This window comes from Odontesthes bonariensis, chromosome 2, assembly GCF_027942865.1.
Source record: "Odontesthes bonariensis isolate fOdoBon6 chromosome 2, fOdoBon6.hap1, whole genome shotgun sequence".
NCBI lineage: Eukaryota > Metazoa > Chordata > Actinopteri > Atheriniformes > Atherinopsidae > Odontesthes > Odontesthes bonariensis.
The window spans coordinates 17,944,778-17,964,864 of NC_134507.1; the positions used below are offsets into that span (position 1 = coordinate 17,944,778).

A 20,087-nucleotide genomic window follows, 5' to 3' on the forward strand; every position below is an offset into this window, starting at 1 on the left:
TGTGGTTCCTTGGATGTTTTAACCACATCACTTCACCTCACACCTGTCTGCAGTGGGCTACCCAAAAAGAATAATATTCATATTCAGATTTAGTGACAGGGAAAAGCACAAGTACCTCAACTTAAGAGAGATGTTGCTGTAAACTGGGCTAAATCAGAGGAAAGCAACACATGGCACTGTCATTTATTTTCATTCACACCTTTTATCAACAATAACCTGACGCATCTTTGCAATTCTCGTCGGTTGGGAATCAGTAAGAGGTGATATTTCACATTGTTTAGTCCCACTGAAATGCACTCATACAAACCTTCTAAGTCAGATTTATTCAGACAAACACCGACTGCTGCAAATTCAGATACTAATATTCAGCATTAGGTGTTCACTGAATACTTCAACATTAAATCTAACCACAATTCTCTTTTTTAGAAATCTCAGTATCAGTGTCAAAATTCTGAAGCTGCTCCCTGAAATCACCCAAATCAAACAGATCTTTGTATCCTGTCTCAGCTTACAGTTCAGCTGCAACTTCACTGATCTGGTTTCCTCCAATTACTTCATTTTCAGCTGCAGACATTTCCAGGTAGAACGCTCCAACACCCTGCAATGCGCTTGCTAGTCAACACTAAACTGCAGACAGATACAGATAGCAACAAGCTGCTAAACACAGTGACACACTTAGCAGCTAAAGAGACGTCCGTTTCCCTCAGGAGCCGGTCCAGACCAAAAACAGACCTCAAAGAGAGTGACTATATTGGAATTCATTCATCATCTCTGAGTCATACAAACCCACTGTTCCTCCGGAACTATGAAACAACCGTTTGTTACTTAAAATCTTGATGGGCTTCTGTTGTGACTTGCCTTTGGTGACAAAGAGCTCGTGTGTTGGAGCTCAATTCACCGAACTGGCTCACTAAACAGATGAGGGGATGCTGTTGGAATACTTGTGCACAAAACATGTTTGAAAGGTTAATAAGAAACCTAATGAGCAAACAAAAGAAATAACACTGTGAGATAAAATTGAGTGGAAAAACGTAGAGTGCAGGAGAATCCTTTTGAGAGAGGCCAGAACTCACAGTACTGCTCATAACTGCATGTGTATTTGATTCAATGCATCCCTCTGCTGGCCGTTAGTGGGTCTGCCATGACGTCACCTTTTGGCACAATGAGATGACACAATAGGAGTCTAACATGTTAGGGAAATTAAAAAAAAAAAAAAGTGTGTCATGAAGAAAGGAAAACGACAATGAAACAAATACCTCATAGTAAAATGTTTTATTGAAAAAAAATCCCAAGTAGAATTATTTAGCATATCTTACAAACATCTGGTTTACACACAAAAATCATATAAAGTGGATGACAAGTTTACAGAAGGAACCTAACAAGAAAACTCGTTTTCTTTAGATACACAAACATAAAAAAAAGAATAACAACAAACATAATTGGCAAACTAAAAGACAATCTTTATTCTTATCCCAGTCCTAAAACAAAATTTAGAGAGCTGTTTTCGATCAAGACCGCCACCAAAAATCAAATATGGCTCTAAGTGGGGGAACGAGCTGTGCTCTTAAAAGACGTTCTCATTGAAAGTGAAATGATTGAACAATGCTGCAGGAAGGAGGGTGAGGCTTTACTGTAATCCGTCTCAAACATTAAGACTCCTGTTGGCATTGAAAGCTATGACCTTGATAAGTTCACTTTTAAAAACAATATGATTTTCACGACTTCCAACACTTTAAAGTATTTAACCGCATCCTTGCTGTTGTTCATATGAATGCCGTTTAATCTAGAGATTCGTGCACTTCTTCTTCATCAGAGTTGCTAGAATTAATTTCAAATTAAAATTTCTTTATTACAAATCTTCCCCTATCCATAATCTAGTGTAATACTCTTTAACATTTCAGTCAACTACACAAAAAAAAAAAAAAAGTCATAAAAGTTAACAAACACATGATTGGGATTAATATGGACGCATTTTCACATTCATGGAAAAAGATATTTGCACATTTATGGCCAAATACATCACCAGTTTTCGCACCTTCAACACGTGTGTCGCTTTGAATTTTTACCTTTGAGCATCATCACCAAAAAGGTGACGACATAAGACAGTAATGAGGTTAATTTTGACATCAAAAAGCGACTCCATGTGGGGAATAAGAGAGGGGCTCGTCATATCCCGAGCAAGAGATGCTGCAATGATGCATGAGACTTGTCCAGGTCCAGCATAACAACTCTCATCTCTGCACCTCGGAGACATTTTCCCAACCGATGTCCAATTATGCAGTAATGCTTTCAGAAAGCATTTCTTGGTTAAACTACCCAAGGGAGCCTCAAAGATCTGGCTTAAAAACATAGCTGGTGTTGGTTACAGATTGAAAAAAAAGTACAATTAACAGTCATTTCTTTCTTGTAGGACTGCATTAACCAAGTACGCAGAGACAATCATGAAGCAGCAGTTAACGAACATGACATTTCACTCACTGCTCCTCAGTTTGGGGAAGACCAATCTTCTGGTAAGGCTGGCGTAGTCGTTTTTATACATTCACAGGAGCAAGACTGTGACCGTGTTGCAGCACGGGGTCGTACCGCAGCAGAGACGCACAAGACATGTAGTACTTGAACTGATTTACAATCAAGCTAAGAAAGGCACTGGACTAATGTCACACCACATTAGATTCTTATGCTCTCAGTTATCCATCTTGAAAAAGATAAAAATCTAAAAAATCTTCTGTCGGACATCATTTGCTTTTGAAAAATAAAGTTTGAAATATTTAGAAAAAATATTTTTTTTTTTTTTGCACCTTTCGCTCATTTTTAGCAAGAACAGTTACAAAAATGAAGTTGCTATAAAGAAAAAAAAATGCTTATGGCATTTTGGTTCTGGAACAAGCATCTGATTGACCCCAATTGCACTAATGATAAAAAAACAAACATTATTAATACTTTTCGTGATAAAAAGGTACGTGTTGTGACCAAAAACTTGAGTCTTAGAAGCACGTTGAAACGTTCCACAGATCTGTTTCTAAAGCAAAGCAAAGAAATAAATTAGTGCCCTGTGTTGATAAATACTACCAGAAGAGAGAAAGAATGAAGAGAGGAAAAAAACTTCTAGATGGGTCACAGTGCTACCCATTTGGACACGTGTCTATTAGTAGAGGTGAAAGGACAGCGCTACATCATACAGTGCCATATTCCATGAGTAAAAACAGCACTTAATTCAGTCAAAGTCCTTGCCTTCGTTAAACTGACACGGGTCACTGGATGTCCAGCCTGCTGTACTTCACGCCACGGTTCCACTGCAAGGCTCGCCATGAAACCGGTAGCTGATAGTTTCGAGGGACTGTGCCACTCACGTTCTCCTCAAAGTACTGAAACAGTCTGTACCACCACACTCGCGAGAATGGGTTGCTCTGAGACGTCTCCTTTAGCGACTGAAACACAAGGACAGAAACGTAAACCTCCCGCGGTGTCGCCCGCCATCTGAAGTAATGGCAACATTTTTTTCTCAAAGTATTTCAAAAGGAACTACTGCGGCCGGATATAATGAGGAATCAGACGCCATTTGTAGAAGAGAAAAAAACAAAACAATTAAAGCCACCCGACAAAAATGGATAATCCAATAGATCACATCATTTAATGCCAGTAAGAATGCAAAGTTACACCACGTAATGACCCAAAAAAAAAATAAAAAAATAGGTGGATTCGTCATTCCAAACTACCGACAAAAATGCACACTTTAGCTCTGCGACTGTTTCAGCTCACAAACAATAACATTGCAATTTTTGTGATCTTCCCGTTTGATCGGGGTTATGCAACAGTCAAAACGTGCGCACTCACCTGCTGGTTGGCCATAGTGTGATACCACCAGAAGAGACGTGTAGTTATAAAGTATGCCACAACCACATCCACAGTGTAGTGGTCATGGGCCAGAAGGATGCAGAAAATTCCAACAGCACTCAAACTCCAGCAAATCCAGTGGTACCACCAGAAGCGCTTAGGAGAGTCTGGCAATCAGGACAGAAGAAAAACCAATCAAACTCATTGTATTAGCTCCACTGACTACTTTGCATGTTTATTAGCCATTACAGCTTGCATTTGACTTGGAAAGTCAGTGTAATTGTACAATGTACACAATGTAATGCTTGAGCAGGATTTTGACTCAGAGCTTTTCCCTTTTTCACCACTAGGTGTCAGGTCTGTATCAATCCGCTTTGCTGGCACAAACTCAGTGGAAAGTATTGCAGTGTCGTTACACAGTGCAGAATGAGAGAGCACATTTCAACTCGGAGCAAGAAGAAGGAGAAACATTCAGATCTTTACAATCTGACAAACGAAATGTTGCAACCTATCACCCATATGCTAAGTCATTGTGAAGTGAATGAGGAGGGGAAACAGGAACAGAAAGTGCGGTGATGCAATTCTGCTACGTCTTCATATGCTAAACCCTTCTGGCTAGAGACCATCAGATTGTGCAACACTTCCTCTCCATTTCTGCACGTATGTTTCCTGACAACATCAAGACATGTTGCCAAAGCAAACTTATAGCGGCTTTAGTGCTTTCGGCATCTCATCAATAACACCAGCATCCCTTACAACAATCAACAGTGAACATTTAGGCTTTCACATTGATTGTCTATGGCACGTGGGGTTGTCCAAACAATCTGCACAAATTAGTAAATGAAAAATAGAACGACACATTTTGAGGTAGGAAACTGGGGATGTCATGTGACTGAAGGTTTCTCGTGTAACTACAATGCAACTTACACTCTTTGATGAAGAGGTATGTGAGTGTCAACATGACAGTGTGGCCGCTATACAGGTAATCTCCACACATGGTGTGGGACCCTGTGATGGATAAGCCTCCGCCAGCGATCATTTTCATTATTCTCCTCATCTGTGCCTCCCAGTTCCCGAGAAGCTGAAACAAGAAGAAAGCCGTGCGTTACTTCACAAGTGCAATTAAAACAGGAAACATCAGTGACGCCTGCTGAAGGTAGAAGTAAGACGTAAAGTAAAGAGATCTAATTTCCCCATTTCAAGTTTTGTTTTTTTTTTTGTTTTTTTTGCAACAACCTCTTTTTCTGAATCACCAATTCCTCTACAAAAGCAACAAGCTACTCAAATTGAGATGCAATCTTTCAAATCTTTGATTCATTTCCATTTGACCTATCCTTAGGGAGGTAAATACGCATATTGCTGGCCGTTTGTGTTCAAGCACACGCATGAGCAAAACCCCACAAACTCTAAATGCAAATATTACACAACTGAAAGGACTGAAATTATCTATTTTGACCAGGAGAAAAACAAAACAAACTACAGATAATATTTTACAACATTGCACAGATGCAAGGAAGCCGCAAGAGATATGCCGCTGTCCTTTCAGAAAGTTTCCAATATTACGTAAAAACTAAATGAAGATACCTCCAAAAGCCTCACTTCGTGGGGACTGATGGCCAATACAGAGCCCTCAGTAGCTTTTATTACTTTACATTCAGCACATTATTTTCCATGGGACAGAAATAAAATTGTGTGTATATATATATATATATATATATATATATATATATCATACCTTTGGAGAGCATTTAAAGTGCATCCCAGGAACTGGTAGAGTGGTGATGTACATTGTAATACACCGGTACAGATAGAGTGTTCCAACAATGAAAAAGAATCTTCTCCCAACAATTGACCTGAGAAGGGAAAAAAAAGAAAAAAGAAAAAAAGAGGTGCATCAAGAAAACTCATAATTTGAACCAAAATTTGTATGGCTGAATAAAGGCCGCACCTAAATGATACATCGTGACTGTACCTGTGCTTGAGTGAAATCCACTGTATCAACCAGAGTCCCACCAGCAGCATGCCATTAATCTCACAGATGGAGAAGGCCCACTCCACCCTGTCGAACAGGTCGAAGAACTTATCAGGCAGAGGTGGGGTGTGCTCTTTTGGTGGAACTCTTTCATGGACCACTGAAATGATAACCGTGGTGGTGACAAAGCAAACTACTGCGTAGACGAACGCTATGCCCGTCTTCCCCCACTCTGTAGGGAATGAAGAGCGCGTAGCTTCGATTGGCATGGGAATATGAATCCTCTCCATTTTGAGGTCCTTCCTTCCCAGTGTGCCATTCCTCTGAGGCTTACTAGTGCCGTTGGGCATCCCGATAACATGCCCATTTGCGTGACCGTTTTTGTGAGCCTCAATATGGGTCTCAATTCGAAGTGTCTCAAGACGCTCCAACAGCTGCTGGCCACCATCAGATGACACCAGCGAGAGGGGAGGCTTCTGGAAATCTGCCTTAGTGAGTCCGAGAAGAGCAGGTCCGTCCGTCTGATGGAGGGCTTCTATGTACTCTAGCATCCCCTCATTGCTCAGCCAGTTAGAAACATCCTCGGCTGACCATGCCACCACCTTCTTCATCTTGGCCAGTGGGCAATGTGGAGGATGAGGAGGGACCTCCGAATAAAGGGCAAAGTTCACAAGAGGACTGACTGTCTATGGGGCAGCAGTAAGAGGTCTCCAGTTTTGGCACATGGTGTGTCTTGCATCGAGAGGGAGCCCAGACTCCTCCTAATGTGATGAAGACCGCAGGGTCTCTCAGGGTTGGTTGATCAGGGAGGTCTTCTTCACTTCATCGGCTTTTCAAGCAGTCTGCAGCCCTGTTACAGGAAAGACAAAATGCTATGACATATGATGCAGCACTGGCAAACATATCTACATCCAAATTCTCTTCCCCTATAAAGAATGTGAGGGTACGTCACATTGTAAGAATAACTCTCCTGCTACCTGCATCTTTTATCAGTTTTGTTTAGTTTTTAAAAAGATGGACCTTTCGGGGAAATTTGAAACTAATAAAAATATTTTTCCTTAACTAGCATGGGACATTCAGCATTTGGTTTTGAGGAGTTAAAATGGACTAAACTGATTTTAGAGGCTAATCCTATAGTGACACACCATCCAAAAGTTAGATTCAGTTAGATTCAGGATCTATGCGTGAAAAAAGGCAGCCTTAGAATAAAGGGGAATACAGTATTGGGTGTAAACAAACAGATGATCAAAATGAGAGGTCAAGATTTAAGATTCAAAGGTTTATTGTCATATGTGCAGTTAGAAACGTGTTTCCCTGTACAATGAAATTCTTTGCTTTGCTGCCCGCACTGGATGTCCAAATATAATAAAAGATGAGATAAAATAAGCATGCAACAACAATATTATAACTTAAATAAAATAGAAATATAACCTATGTACATAAATGTGCAGTAGTGCGCTACATTAGCTGTCTTTGTGTAGCAGTCAGCAGTAAGGTGGTTGGTGATGATTGTGCAAAATTGCAAGTACATTCAAGTAGTCACCTAGTCTGGCTTGCTAGGCTAGGTGACTACTTGCAAAACTTTTGAACCTTTGAACCTTTGAAAAAAACCTTGCAAAACGACCACAAGTGACTAGACTAGCCCCGGAGCAAATTCCATTTGCGGCCGCTAGGGGCGTCTAGATTTCTAGGCTTGTAGTCACCCTCACATTCTTTGTTGAGCACATATGAAATGCATGATTCATAATGCAAGTAAAGGGAAAAGGTCATTTCAGCAGCCGCAATGGAAGAGTTTTTTTCTGATTACCTAAATATGGTTTGCAGTGGACAACTTTCTGCTAAGCAGAACAGACACGGCTCTACGTAGATGAAAATTAACTTTTATAGTTTGACCGATTAGCCTGTCAACTGTCAAGGGCAGGGTTAGGCTAAAATCATAACTCAACCATCACTCGGTCAACTCTTAACTCAAGATAAAAGAAAAATATTTGAAAGAAATTCCTACAATGTAAGAGAATACCAGCCAATCAATTTCTCCCCATAGATCTTGGTTTAACTCTGCCGTAGTGTGCACTTTCAACCAAACTTCAGAAAACGGTCAAGAACAAGGAGAAAAGCTCACATGTGCTACATCATTAGTTTGTTTATACACTGCGATGTCAGCGGTGAACTCAGGGTGGTCCTGTTTGTGTTTTTCTGTGTGGGGGAGGGACCATGTACAGCAGGAGGCAGACTCTGATCTACATGGATAAGCAGTTACCGGCTGGATGGGAGGAAAATGGACTGAAAGGAGGAACTCATAAATCAGAGTGAAGGTCGGAGCCGAGCAGTGAGTCAGCCCCACCCCTGTCAAGAGGGCAGTCGGCCAGCAGCCCTGCCCCAGCACAGCCACTTCGGCTCAGGCCAACAGCAGCTAAATACACTGGCAAGCTGGACAGTTGGCAAGACAACAAACTGCACATCAGTACCTCATCTCACCTCATTTCGGTTCAAAGGCCTGTTCAATCAGGCAAGCAAAACAGGGCCAAAAAAAAAAAAAAAAGAAACAGGCTATAAGCTGGGTCCTTTACAAGTCCAACAACACCAGGCTTCACATTTATTCCCGCTGAGGTCTGGTGAGCAAACAGCACACTGGTTATTGCAGCAGCTACGTGACAGAACAGCTGTGCACCCGAACACACTGTAAAGAGAGCAAAGGCGAACAGAGTTACGTGTAGATCACGAGAACCTCAGTGACGAACTGCACTTACTTCAGACTGTTAACAGTTCATAACTGAGACAGATCGGAGATTAACGGTCACTGAGTCAGCTGTGTGCCAACAACCTTTGGCCTATGAATCAGCTTAAAGATTGCTGCTCAGAAATAATCTCACTGACCTGAACAGGCACGGGGGGGGGTACCAGTAAAAAACAAACTTACATGTAAATGAATGTAATGTTTTATTGTGATTTGTATTCTTTGATTTTATGACCGTATGCGCTTCGTCAATGTTCTGTTTGTCAAGCAAAGACCTGCATGTGAGGAAAATAAAAAGAAACTTGGGAGTACACGCATGAGCGCTCTTTATTAGCTACAACTCGATCCAGCGAGCTGTGGAAAGTGCATATATCCCCCAGCCGGTCTTTATGTTTCATAATCAACTAACACCTGGTGTCCGTGAAGTAGGCTTCGTGAACCCTTTTTCAACGAGAATTAAAACAGAACTGTGCACAGCGGGGCCTCGGGAGAACACGGTTCACAAGCACGGCACAACAGAAGCAGAGGAAGGTGTTGATAAACATCATTCTTATAATGTCGTGAATGTTCAAGCAAGATTAAACATTGCACTCCTCCCCAAACAAAGGAGCCTGATCTTGAAAGCTTCCATTTTCCTCCCAGAAGTTCAAACCCATGAAACACAAGAAAGCAGGATTGTTGCGTGCAGTACTGTTAAAGCAAAGATGATCTGACGACTACCTCAGTAAACGGAGTCAAAGTTAGAGGTATCATTGAGGGCTGCATTCCACTTTTGTGCCTGTGCATGCTGGTTAGTTGTAGAACAGTCCAAGTTGTCTTTTGCAATTTCAATATTTATATTACCCTTGTATACCTTAAGCCTGTGAATAAAAAGAAGTTAAGAGTTTTGTTTTTTAAAGAAAAGGGGGGCGATTATGTCCATACAGTTATCTACTGTTATGACAGACAGCCTGACAGTGTTCTGAGCGCCTTTTGAACTCCAATAACTGTGCAGATCACATGTTGCCTCGTGAGATTAAACACTTCTTTTCCAAAAGAACCCGGCCTTTAGTTTCTATGCATATGAAATAATAATCTTTCCAATTAAGAGCAGATGTGGTAAACGTAGCCACTGTGCTTCAGTACTTTAAGCGATGCTTTGCTTAATGGGTGAAGCATTGGCCTGCCGCATCAGGAACCGTAAACAGTTTGACATAAAGCAAACTTCTCGCTTTTTGCACTTTAGAGTTAATAAGCCATTAAACAGCAACGACATTACGCACAAGCCAGGCACCGAGCATCTCCTCATAAATACCATACCCACAGCAGAACAATGCTTGCGTCATGATGTGGAGGCTGGGAGAGGAGTCAGATTAAAGGGAAAGTGAGAACCAAAACGTATACTACCAAGAAAATATAATAGTACCTCTGGGAGTAAACATGCAAGAGTACGGACCTAAACTATAGGCATCCAAAGGAAGAAAAGGAAAAATGGCTGTGCAGTGACAGTCCCCGAAAAAAAAGTGGCTGAACCGTCGGGGGGAAAAAAAAGGGAATATTTTCCAAACGAAAGGACTCCAAGCTTGTAGGTTCATCCCTAAATGATCTGAGGCTGGTGTTGCTGGGTAAGGTGCTTTAAACAAGTACAAAGCCATGGATTTGAATATACATGGGAGATGGGATATTTCATTTTTTTCCTAATAACCGGCAAAACAGTCTGAAAAGCTGTTTTGTTTTTTTTGCCTCGACATTGTGGAGTTTTCCATGTAGACTGAGAAGGGGGAAAAAAAAAGAGTTCCTTTAAGCATGAGTCTGTGCCATATGAACTCTATATAAGCAACACCACGGTGTGACAGAATGACGAGTCACTCCTAAAGCATTAGACCTCCTGAGGCATCAACAAGCAGCAGTGAAACAGAAATTAAACACCACGTGACGATATTAAGAGGAAGCTTAATCTAGATCCAGGTTTGATGTCATCTCGCCCTCTTACTGCCTCTTTACATGCCTCTCCTCCGCTAAAACTGACAGCAGAGAAACGGGGGAGGCAACTGAATCGGCCGTGGTCTCTGGAAAAAGTGATGAGTGGGATTGCATCATAGGAAGTTTAAAACGGCATAATTCCACTGCCACCCTGTCCAGTAAATCTTTCCCCTCTCAAAGTTTGGTGGGGCCAGCAGGAAGGGAAGGGGGTGGTTGGCTTAGGAAAAGGCCACACATCTATGACATTACCAGAAAACAATCCCACCTAAGAACAACAATATGTCAAGCTGACAGGCACATAAACACACCATGGCCAATCCATGCTTAGCCAGCCAAAAGCAGAACCAAGAGACTCATTTACTGTACCACTGCTTTTTAAGGCCTTAGAGAGGCCACCACGGAGAGGTCAAGAGTCAATTCAGTCAACAAAACAATGTACGAAACCAAAGTCGCTCTGCTACAAGCACCATTTTTTTTTTTTAAATATCGCTATTTTATCAGCCCAAGCACAATCACCTATGAGAAAAAAAAAAAGGTTATGTTTATGCATTTGGCAGATGCTTTTATCCAAAGCGACTTACAGGTAGGCAGGTAGGGTAAGGGGGTCTTGCCTAAGGACCCCTACTGGAGATAGTACCTTTCATGCAGGGGATTTGAACCCAGGTCACCCAGACAAAAGGTGGCAATCTTACCACTACACAATCTAGTCCCGTGTCCCTGACCCGTCACCAACCGCGCTGTCTTCTGCGCCTGCGTGATCTGCAGCCAGCACCTTCTGAATTTATTTTATATCACTCCATATCTGTAGCTGCACGACGGCTTCCTGGTGTTCAATCTCGTTTCCGCCACAGACTCAAAAAACAAAAACAGCCGTCAGAGGAGGATTGAAATTTCCCGGAGAGGTGAATAGTCTTTGTCAAATTGTAAGAACTACAGAACTAAATGTGGTTGACATTCAAATGTCTACACATGCAAAACAGATTCTTGTCGTCGACAGCAACAGGCACCTTATTTATAACAATCACAACAACAAAAAAAGTCCTTCACAATCACTGAAAATTCAAGTTGAGCAGCGGAAATAAGCGAGGGCCCTTCCCAGTAACACACCCGTGCTTGAGCTGGTCGCAGTGAGGCACCAGGAACGTTTTGTGGGCTGAATGAACAACAGGACGGTGCTTCAGCGGCGAACGTTGAATTCAATCCGCTGTCACTTTCATGGAGGGAGTTTAGAGCACCGTCGGCATCAACACTGGACATATTAGTATGTTCTAATATAGAACAAAGGAAAATGTTCAGTTAAGAGACTGGAAAGAGAAAATGTAACCATCAGATTAATGAAAGCTATGACTATGGATAGTTCAAACTTTAGGGAGCCAGTTAAAATGATAACATGTTCCTCAGAAGAAAAGCACTGTGAAGCTCACTTTCTCACTCAATGTTTTTGGCTATCCTGTCTGACGTGTTATGAGAGTTAACCACCACAGCATTAAAGGAGACAAATACAAACGAGATTAGCAAATATTTGCCGTTGCTTTTTGAGCCCAAGTAGTCAAACATACGCAAGATTTCCAGCCGTCGACGTGTTTGATATTAACCTGAATGTATCTGATACATTCATACAGAGTCATAGAATTACACACACACATTTCTAATATATGAGCCAAACAAAAACAGTACTACCCCATAATTAACTGTTGTCCTAAAACACGTCTTCTAAACTCTTGTCGTTCTCTTTGTGCGCAGTTTTGAAAAAGTAGTATCTCTTTAAAGGTTGTTTTTTTTTCATATTTTGAGACAAACCGACAATGGGTGAGTGACACGCTCTCACCTGTATCCCTTTACAACCGGTATATACACATACACACACACACACACACACACACACACACACACACACACACACACACACACACACACACACACACACACACACACACACACACACACACACACACACACACCTCATAGGTGGACAATTTTGGCTCAGCATTTGCTTATCTTGGCCAACCTGGTGTGTTAAAAATTAACTCTATAGGTTCCTGTGAATTACTCAGTATTTCGGTTTCACTGTTGGAATGGAGGAAATGTACTTGCAACAAGCTTTATGAGCCAGCTATTTCTAAGAAATAGAAAGTCACTCTGGAAAGACGTGATGAAAAATGCCCCACATGCCTTGAGCAAATGTAATACTACGGTGTAAACGTCCAACATGCTGTGCTACAAGCAGTTCATCTCGCCTGTTTGATTAATACAATGTTTGGAATGTGCAGCATTTTTTGTGACTAAAGGGAAAAACCTACAATGAATTGCCTCCTCAACGTTCTATGCCCTCCGTCATCCACCAATCCTTTGAGTTCACATCCATGTTTCCGATTTGCTCCTGAAATGGAGTCGAGTATCTCGCGAGCCAATCAACAACACTCTTTAATATCTTTAATATATGTTTCGGGATCTTTTTTCTTTTCTTTTTTTTTTTTTTTTTAAACTGTCTGCTCCTAAAGTCAGAACTGAACTGGTGGAAAAAAGGAGTTTGGGTTGGCGGGCTCCATTTACTTGCAATAAACTACAAAAAGACCCGAAACTTAAAGATCTGGTTTCACTTGACTCTTGTAAGAGGATGTTGAGCGACGTGGAGGCAGACACATCTGGCTGCAATTGTCTTGACTGATGCACTTAATTTTTATCTCATGGGCAATTTCAATTTGACCTGATTCTGTGTTTCTTGTTTCACGTTTTTTTATGTACATTTGCCTGAAACTGTTTAATGCACTGCTGCCCGTCTTAACCAAAACACTCTTGAAAAATAGCTTTTTAATCTCAATGAGGTTTTTCCTGGTTAGATAAAGGTTAAATAAATAAATAAATAAATGTCCCGTGCACATTCAGAGCTGGGTTTCCATCTGTTATTATAGCTAGAAACCTGTTTCGAGGGGGCACAGTGACATTGGCCTTTGACGACCAATTTCTAAACAGCAGAGTGAATGTTTAATCCATTGTTTTTCATTTCTTCAAGGCATCCCCATCTGCTACACTAATGAGAATAAGGTTGAAGGATGGAAAAGACTGAAGTCTTTCTACAGTTCACTGTAGAAATCAACGCATCATCGTAGTCTTCAACCAGAGCACACAGCTATATCACCTAATAAGATCTATCAGATCATTTTAGAACCGGAATTGGTTTGCCATCTTCAAGCCACCTACGTTTTATTTAAAATGTTACCCAGCAACAGATGTCTCATTGCTGCAGGAAATAATGGAGAAGAAAAAAATAAAAATGTTAGACGTATCTAGCATTTCCTGAAGACAAAAACAAATGCAATGCAACAGCGTGGAAAACAGCAAGCAAACATTTTTGCTTTGATGTCATTTCATACAATTTCATATCTTCAGATCTCTTGTATGTGAGGCAGTGGGCTTCACATACAACAACTATACCGGGCAAGAACAGGAACTTTCGGTAAAACTTAAAAATCATGCAAAAGCTTGCTATTACTATCACTTCCTGTGGGAATACTGTAGGCCGCTAAAAATAAAAACTCAGTGTGGCATAGAAAATAGAAAATACACCAGAAACAAAATACAAGCAGAGACGGAACACAAATAATGACGCTCATAAACAAAGCAACATGCTTGAGACCTCAACGAAAGTGGTGTGGTATTCGCACTTCAAGGTTTGTCACCATGCATTAAAAACCTGTGATAACAAGTGGCAGCAGCATAAGAGCTTGCTACAGAGCCACTATCACAGGCTTCTGTGGCTAACGCTACGTAAAGAGATGTCAGCAGAGGGTTTCAGTCGAGTGAGTAAGTTAGAAATGCTCCAACTCTACAACTTTGTACTCGTAGGCGTGTTGTGAAAGCCAAATTTTAATGGCTGTGGATTTGAAAGGATTTTCTCTTCTCTGGTGATTAACGGCCAGCGAGAAAAAAGAAGCGGGAAGGGTTTCAGGTCAGCCAGCGGTATTTAATACGCCACATAAGAAAAGAAAAGCGGGCGTGGACGCTGCATGTCAGGATGAAGCCATTGCTAAACCACTGATCTTCCTCATAGGTAAAGATCTGAAGGCCTTCAGAACTGGCCAGGCCTGTTTGTTATATCCCTGTGTTAAATGTCAAGCAAGACACTAATTGTTTCCATTCTCTAAGCGAAATAATTCAGTTCAAGTATCTTAAATATTCCAACACTTCTGTACTATTCTATCACCACATCAATTTGAGGAAAACACTGGGATACGATGAGGTTTCCGATGGCGAGGAACACTACAACCACTAAAACAGAGCCGTGTTGTCCTGCTGTCATGGAACAATATGTCCAATCAGTGCGTTAACAAAGCAAGGTGCTTAGTGAAGGGTAAAATTGAGACAGAACATACGTCCCTGGATGGCACACAAACTTCTGTCCCTGAAAGTGCTTGCTGTTAATGAGAAATACACCACCTGTGGCTTTATGAGTCATTGGCGAGGATGTCAGACCCACACAGTCTCAGAAGACCAACAAATTGCCTCGCGTCTCTGTTCAACTGCACGCCATGTAGACACTTGAGAAAAGCAACTCGGGTTGCATGCAGGAACCTTGTCAATCGGAAGTAATTAGTGTGCTGTATGGCATTTAGTCCACATTCAGTTTCGTACATCAACATCTAAAATGAAAAGGTTTACGGGCACTCCACAAACATGGGTTTAAAAATAAAAGAATGAGGCAAGTACAGCAGGACACCCGGAAAATTAGCATTTTTCCCTAATTAGCATTAGCATCGGTTTAATTATTTTGAAATGCATCTTTAAAATTAAACCTCATCTTAAGACAGTTGACTTGTCTCCTTTTCTGCATATGTCAGTTCTTGTACATGACAAGCATGTTGAAAATCTAAAGATGTAAAGTGAGAACTATATTCTTCAACTGCATGAGTTTTGAGATTTAAAACAGTCCAAAATCCATAGACAAAAAAATTTAAAAAAAAAGAACAGAAAAGAAAAGAAAAAAGGAGCGTAGAGAATCTATATCAATTAAGGATACGTGGGTGTTGGGTTTACGGCTGAAATAGAACGTCCTTTGTGTATCTTAAGTCGCGTGAAAACCAAATGTCCCGAGACACTGGAACTAGAGAAAGCTGCATACAGAAAAAATGATGGTACAATTACAGAGTTACTCAAAACAAGTCAGGACAGGGAAATACCCGGCTAAGGTTTACCCAGGTTTGACAATAGGACAAAAAAAGACAATCAGTTTGCCTGAACAGGAGGACCTCGCACTACTTTCTTTCCTTCCTAACCAACACTCTCACTCACCACCCTTGTGCACTTGCCCTCGTCATGCACCTGCATAATCCAGTACAAAATACAAACTTATATACACAAAACATTGAGTGTGTGCCACATCTACCTACAGTCTGTGTTACAGCCAAGTCTTTTTTATTCAAACACAAGACCCTCTATGCAAGATGATTGTTCCACTTACACAATCACCCTCTTTTCCCATTGTTGATCAAATCTGATCTGATATTGTGACACAACGTGCTTCCAGAAATACACAAAAATGGGCTAATCTGAAGCGCCGCTCGCCTAGATCTATAAAAGCTGTTGTAGGCCATGTGAAACTGGGACATCATACGAGTAGCAGTAAAGCGACATGCGTTTCAATTTACCACGGAGACAGTTTTAAGGCCATCACACACTGCTTCTCTGACGGAAAACCTATGATCGAATTATCACCGGTTGGTACAGCTAAAGCCCCCCCGGGCAGCAGCATTATAACCGGGTAGTTTCAGTATTGAGGCTCATACACACTGAACAAGATCAAACAATTACAAAAGTAAAATCATTTTTAATACATCTTATTTCTATTAGTCTTTCTTTCCTATGAATGTTTTGAACAGTAACTGAGAAAATAAACTAATGGATTGATTGAGGGATCCACCCACACCATCAGAAACACCCATGAAATTCAGAGGTCTTAACGAGGCTTTGTGAGACGAGCCTACATTTTATAGTTTATGCAGACTTTGTATCGGTGTCATTTTGGTCTCCACTCTAATGAGATGCAAAACGTAAGCAAAGAGGGTCAGATTAGGTTATGATCAACAGAGCGGATGCTCAAACATAACAGGGGGAGGGCAAACAAGCATCTCACCCCATAACATCGAGGCAAGTAATCTTTGAGAGTACGCTGCTCAAAAACTCCCATTTGAAGTGGTGAAGAAGGGACTATCCGGGTGTTTTTAGGATTACCCTAAAACACCTTACACATAACTCTGTAAATACTTGTGGTCCGTATATCCCTTCACCTTACTTTTAAATTGGCTCTTTCTGCTCAGTTCTGAGTTGCTCCGTCATTTTTACCCTCCTCTTCTCACTACACGAGGCTCTCTTGTCAAAATGCGTCTATTCCACCATTTCGTACCGGGTACACGATCTAAAAAGAAGTTGAGATGGCGGACGCTTTGGGCTGGTAACGAGGTTACTTCAAAGAGGTGAAGTGAACAGACTGCGATCATGAATTTGCACAGGAGCAGTATGTATGAACGGCTAACCCGTGCAAGAACAAAGACGGACGCTCCAAAACAGCGTTTCTCAAAGAGAGCTTGGATGGGGTTTGCATACTTCTCCCTCGACATTGCACGATACCATTAAACAGCTCTGGGTATCGTGAGGAATGCCAGCGCATAAAAGGTGCAAGGGTGCAATCCTAAACTGGACACCAGTGATTTCTGATCCCTAAGATGACGCGGTTCAAAGAACCGTCGCTCATCAACAGCTGATATAAGCACATGGGCAAAGGATGACTGTGGGAAACTTTGGTCAAACGGCTAAATTAAAGTCAAATTCTTGGTAAAAATGACTTTGCCCTTTTGTTTTATCTTTGGATTACCTTTTTTATTTCCATGCTCTCATACATCTGATTTATGGTTGCAAAATTTCCACAGTTGAAACCGTTGAAAAAAAAAAATGATGTGTGACTAATGTCAGTTAGTTATAACGAGTCATAACAACCTAGTGTTTGTTTAACTTAGACCACTCGAAGTCTTTTACAATACAAGCCACAAACGTGACTTTTCATTCTGCCACGTAACAGAATGTTACTTGTGAGTGTGTTGCCCTCCTCTGCTCCTCTGTCCTACATATTCAGTGCCTCAACGCATCTCACTGAAGCGTGTCAGCTTGGGGGGGGGGGCTCTTCTTCAAGCTCTACAGAAGGTGTGCAGACGATTGGGCAATATTGCTTTGATCTTCTTAACATTACACCTTACTTGAATGTGCGAATAGAGCGGCCAGAGTGTGACTGAGGAAGACCAGCTAATGTCAAAACTCTTCTGGTCCCTGAAGACAAAAACGATGACCTTGCTTTTTCCAGGCCAAGGGAAGTCGTGATACAACTAAGGTACTGTTTGGTCAATGCAGTGGTTGTCAACAGACAGTTTTCCGAGCTGAATCACAGCTCATAGCTGTGTCTACAGACAGCTTATTGTTTCCGCCCAAAGACCAACACTGGTGCTCTGCCTTGCTCATCAGAACCCCCCCCTTTGCTTGCTCCCTGGAAGTCTGACATGATTTGCATTGGCAATGAAGCTTTATCTGCAACAAGGCTGGATGCAATGGCAACAATAAACCCCATTTAACATTTCGCCCTCTTGACATCGCCAGCAGTCACACACTGTTTGTGTCTGTGAAGAGTTGCTTTCTCACCAGTTTCCCTACACAGACATCGCCCTGTTCATTTTGACCACCGTCACTCTTCGCTGATTTGTATTTGACGGCCTGCGAAGGAATTCATTTGTGGCAGAAATAGATCCTGGGAGTCACACACGGCATGTCAGACCGAGAACCCAGATGCATTATTTTCCCAAAGACTAAATCGTTCGAACGCGTCTTCAGTCACGTTTACCCCTTCAACCTTCAAAGGAAGAAAGGATGTGGAAAACCGTGCCGTCTCAGGTCAGTCTGTTTGAAACGAAAACAAACAAGAGAACTCAAACGGAGGCCAACACAACTCTGCCGAGGCTTGCAAACAAAAACAAATGTTTATCTACCCTTTATACTCTCGGTTAATACTTAAAAATGAGGAGAGAGGAAACAGCCGAAAATGTCTGCACAGATTCACTCTCATTTTCAAATCTAAAATCTACTTAATGTAGGAGCTGCATTTAGTGCATTTAGCTGCATGAAGGCAGTTTTTGTTTTCATTACGCACTGGTCTACCAAAAACAAAATTCAGAAATGGTCCACGTTTGTTCATATACAGCAAACCTTTATTTCTTTTCTCTGAAGATGGATCTAAAAGCATTTTCAACATCCATTTTGCACTATCAGTGTTTGCATTGGGCCTAAAACAGATAACCACAGGTGTGTCTGTGTGCTCATAGACGTTGTTTTTTTTTCCTTTGAGAAAGTTTGTGTAACGAAAGAGGAGTCCATTCTTAAAGTAAGAGTTGTTTATCTATCATTTTAGATACATGGACTATAAATGGATCTAAAATTAGCATTACAAAACGAGCCAAACAAAGGAGAAACTAGGTTCAATGCAGAAATATGTGGAATGAAAAAAAACTAAAAAATATGTAATCACTTAGTCACTGAAAACGTCACTAGTTCCACGTTCATCCCAATTAACCTGATCACTATCCAAAGGATCCCAACACCACTCCACTGTACATACACACTTGTTCGACTGCGTTAGATCAAAATCTGTTAACACAGACGGGGTAGGTGTGAACACCACTTCCATCCCCACTGACGCCTTGGTAGCCCCTGTATTGTGCGGTTGGAGAGCTTATGGTCCACTAAAAATAGAAAGCCAAGCTGGCGTCTTAAGGACTTCAGCTAGCTAGCCTGTTGGCTACATTACAGTCCAGCTTGCGCTCATATGTACCCGCAGTACAATTTCTGTGATATGTTGGCTCGTTGCGAGAGAAAGTAACATACCGATCTGCTCGACAGTTTGCTCGGGTTAAAGCTCGGGTTGTAGCTCCTCTCTGAGTCACGTTGGATCGGGATTAACGATGACGAGGGATGATTTGTCTCCAGCTAATAAAATGTTCCAACCCAAGGCCAATGAGCAACATTTGTTAGCCGACGCCACGTTACAGGTTTAAAATGTAACGTTGAGAAGTGACCGTGTGAGGCTCATGAGAGCGCCTCGGCGTATAAAAAAAAATACGACTGTGTTTATCTAAAGAGTTGCCCTGTAGATAACAGATTAACAGCTATCTTAGGACGACTTGAGCCTTAACCACTCAACCGCACGCAGATCTGAGATGCATCAAAACATAGCTAGGTGTGTTTTGCACAAAATGGTGGTGAAGATAAGTGCAGTGTAATTACCTTGTCGTCGAAATGTTAACGGGCTTCTCGGATTATTCTGGTTATCACCGCAATGTGGCAAGACTCTCCCCACTGTAGGTCCCTCTATGGGCTGTGTTTTCATCTGTGGGAGAAGCGGGGAGTTCCCTTAACGATGTCACCAGTGCCACCTCCAGGTACCAGCAGAACTATGGGAAATATAGGATTTAGGTCGTGCTCGTACAGCAAAAGCGAAAAACTGTCATCGTATTTGAAATCAACAACACAAGTGACTCCGAATCAAAC

The 20,087-nt window shown here is 41.5% G+C and overlaps 1 protein-coding gene across 2 annotated transcripts; it reads right to left on the bottom strand.

Annotated features, from left to right (window-relative positions):
* Window positions 1–1,257: 1,257 nt before the first annotated feature.
* On the bottom strand, window positions 1,258–19,930 carry LOC142394832 (phosphatidylcholine:ceramide cholinephosphotransferase 1-like). Of its 2 annotated transcripts, XM_075478397.1 has the most exons (7): window positions 19,824–19,930; window positions 5,807–6,656; window positions 5,570–5,687; window positions 4,762–4,915; window positions 3,835–4,001; window positions 3,232–3,428; window positions 1,258–3,019 (listed from the first exon to the last, which is right to left on the bottom strand). In XM_075478397.1, the coding sequence occupies exons 2-6, from the start codon at window positions 6,415–6,417 to the stop codon at window positions 3,252–3,254; spliced, it is 1,227 nt and encodes a 408-aa protein (XP_075334512.1). In that variant the 5' UTR covers window positions 6,418–6,656; window positions 19,824–19,930; the 3' UTR covers window positions 1,258–3,019; window positions 3,232–3,251. The 2 variants fall into 2 exon arrangements, with proteins under 2 accessions (XP_075334512.1, XP_075334511.1); XM_075478396.1 differs by having other exon boundaries at window positions 1,258–3,428.
* Between the last annotated feature and the right edge of the window lie 157 nt (window positions 19,931–20,087).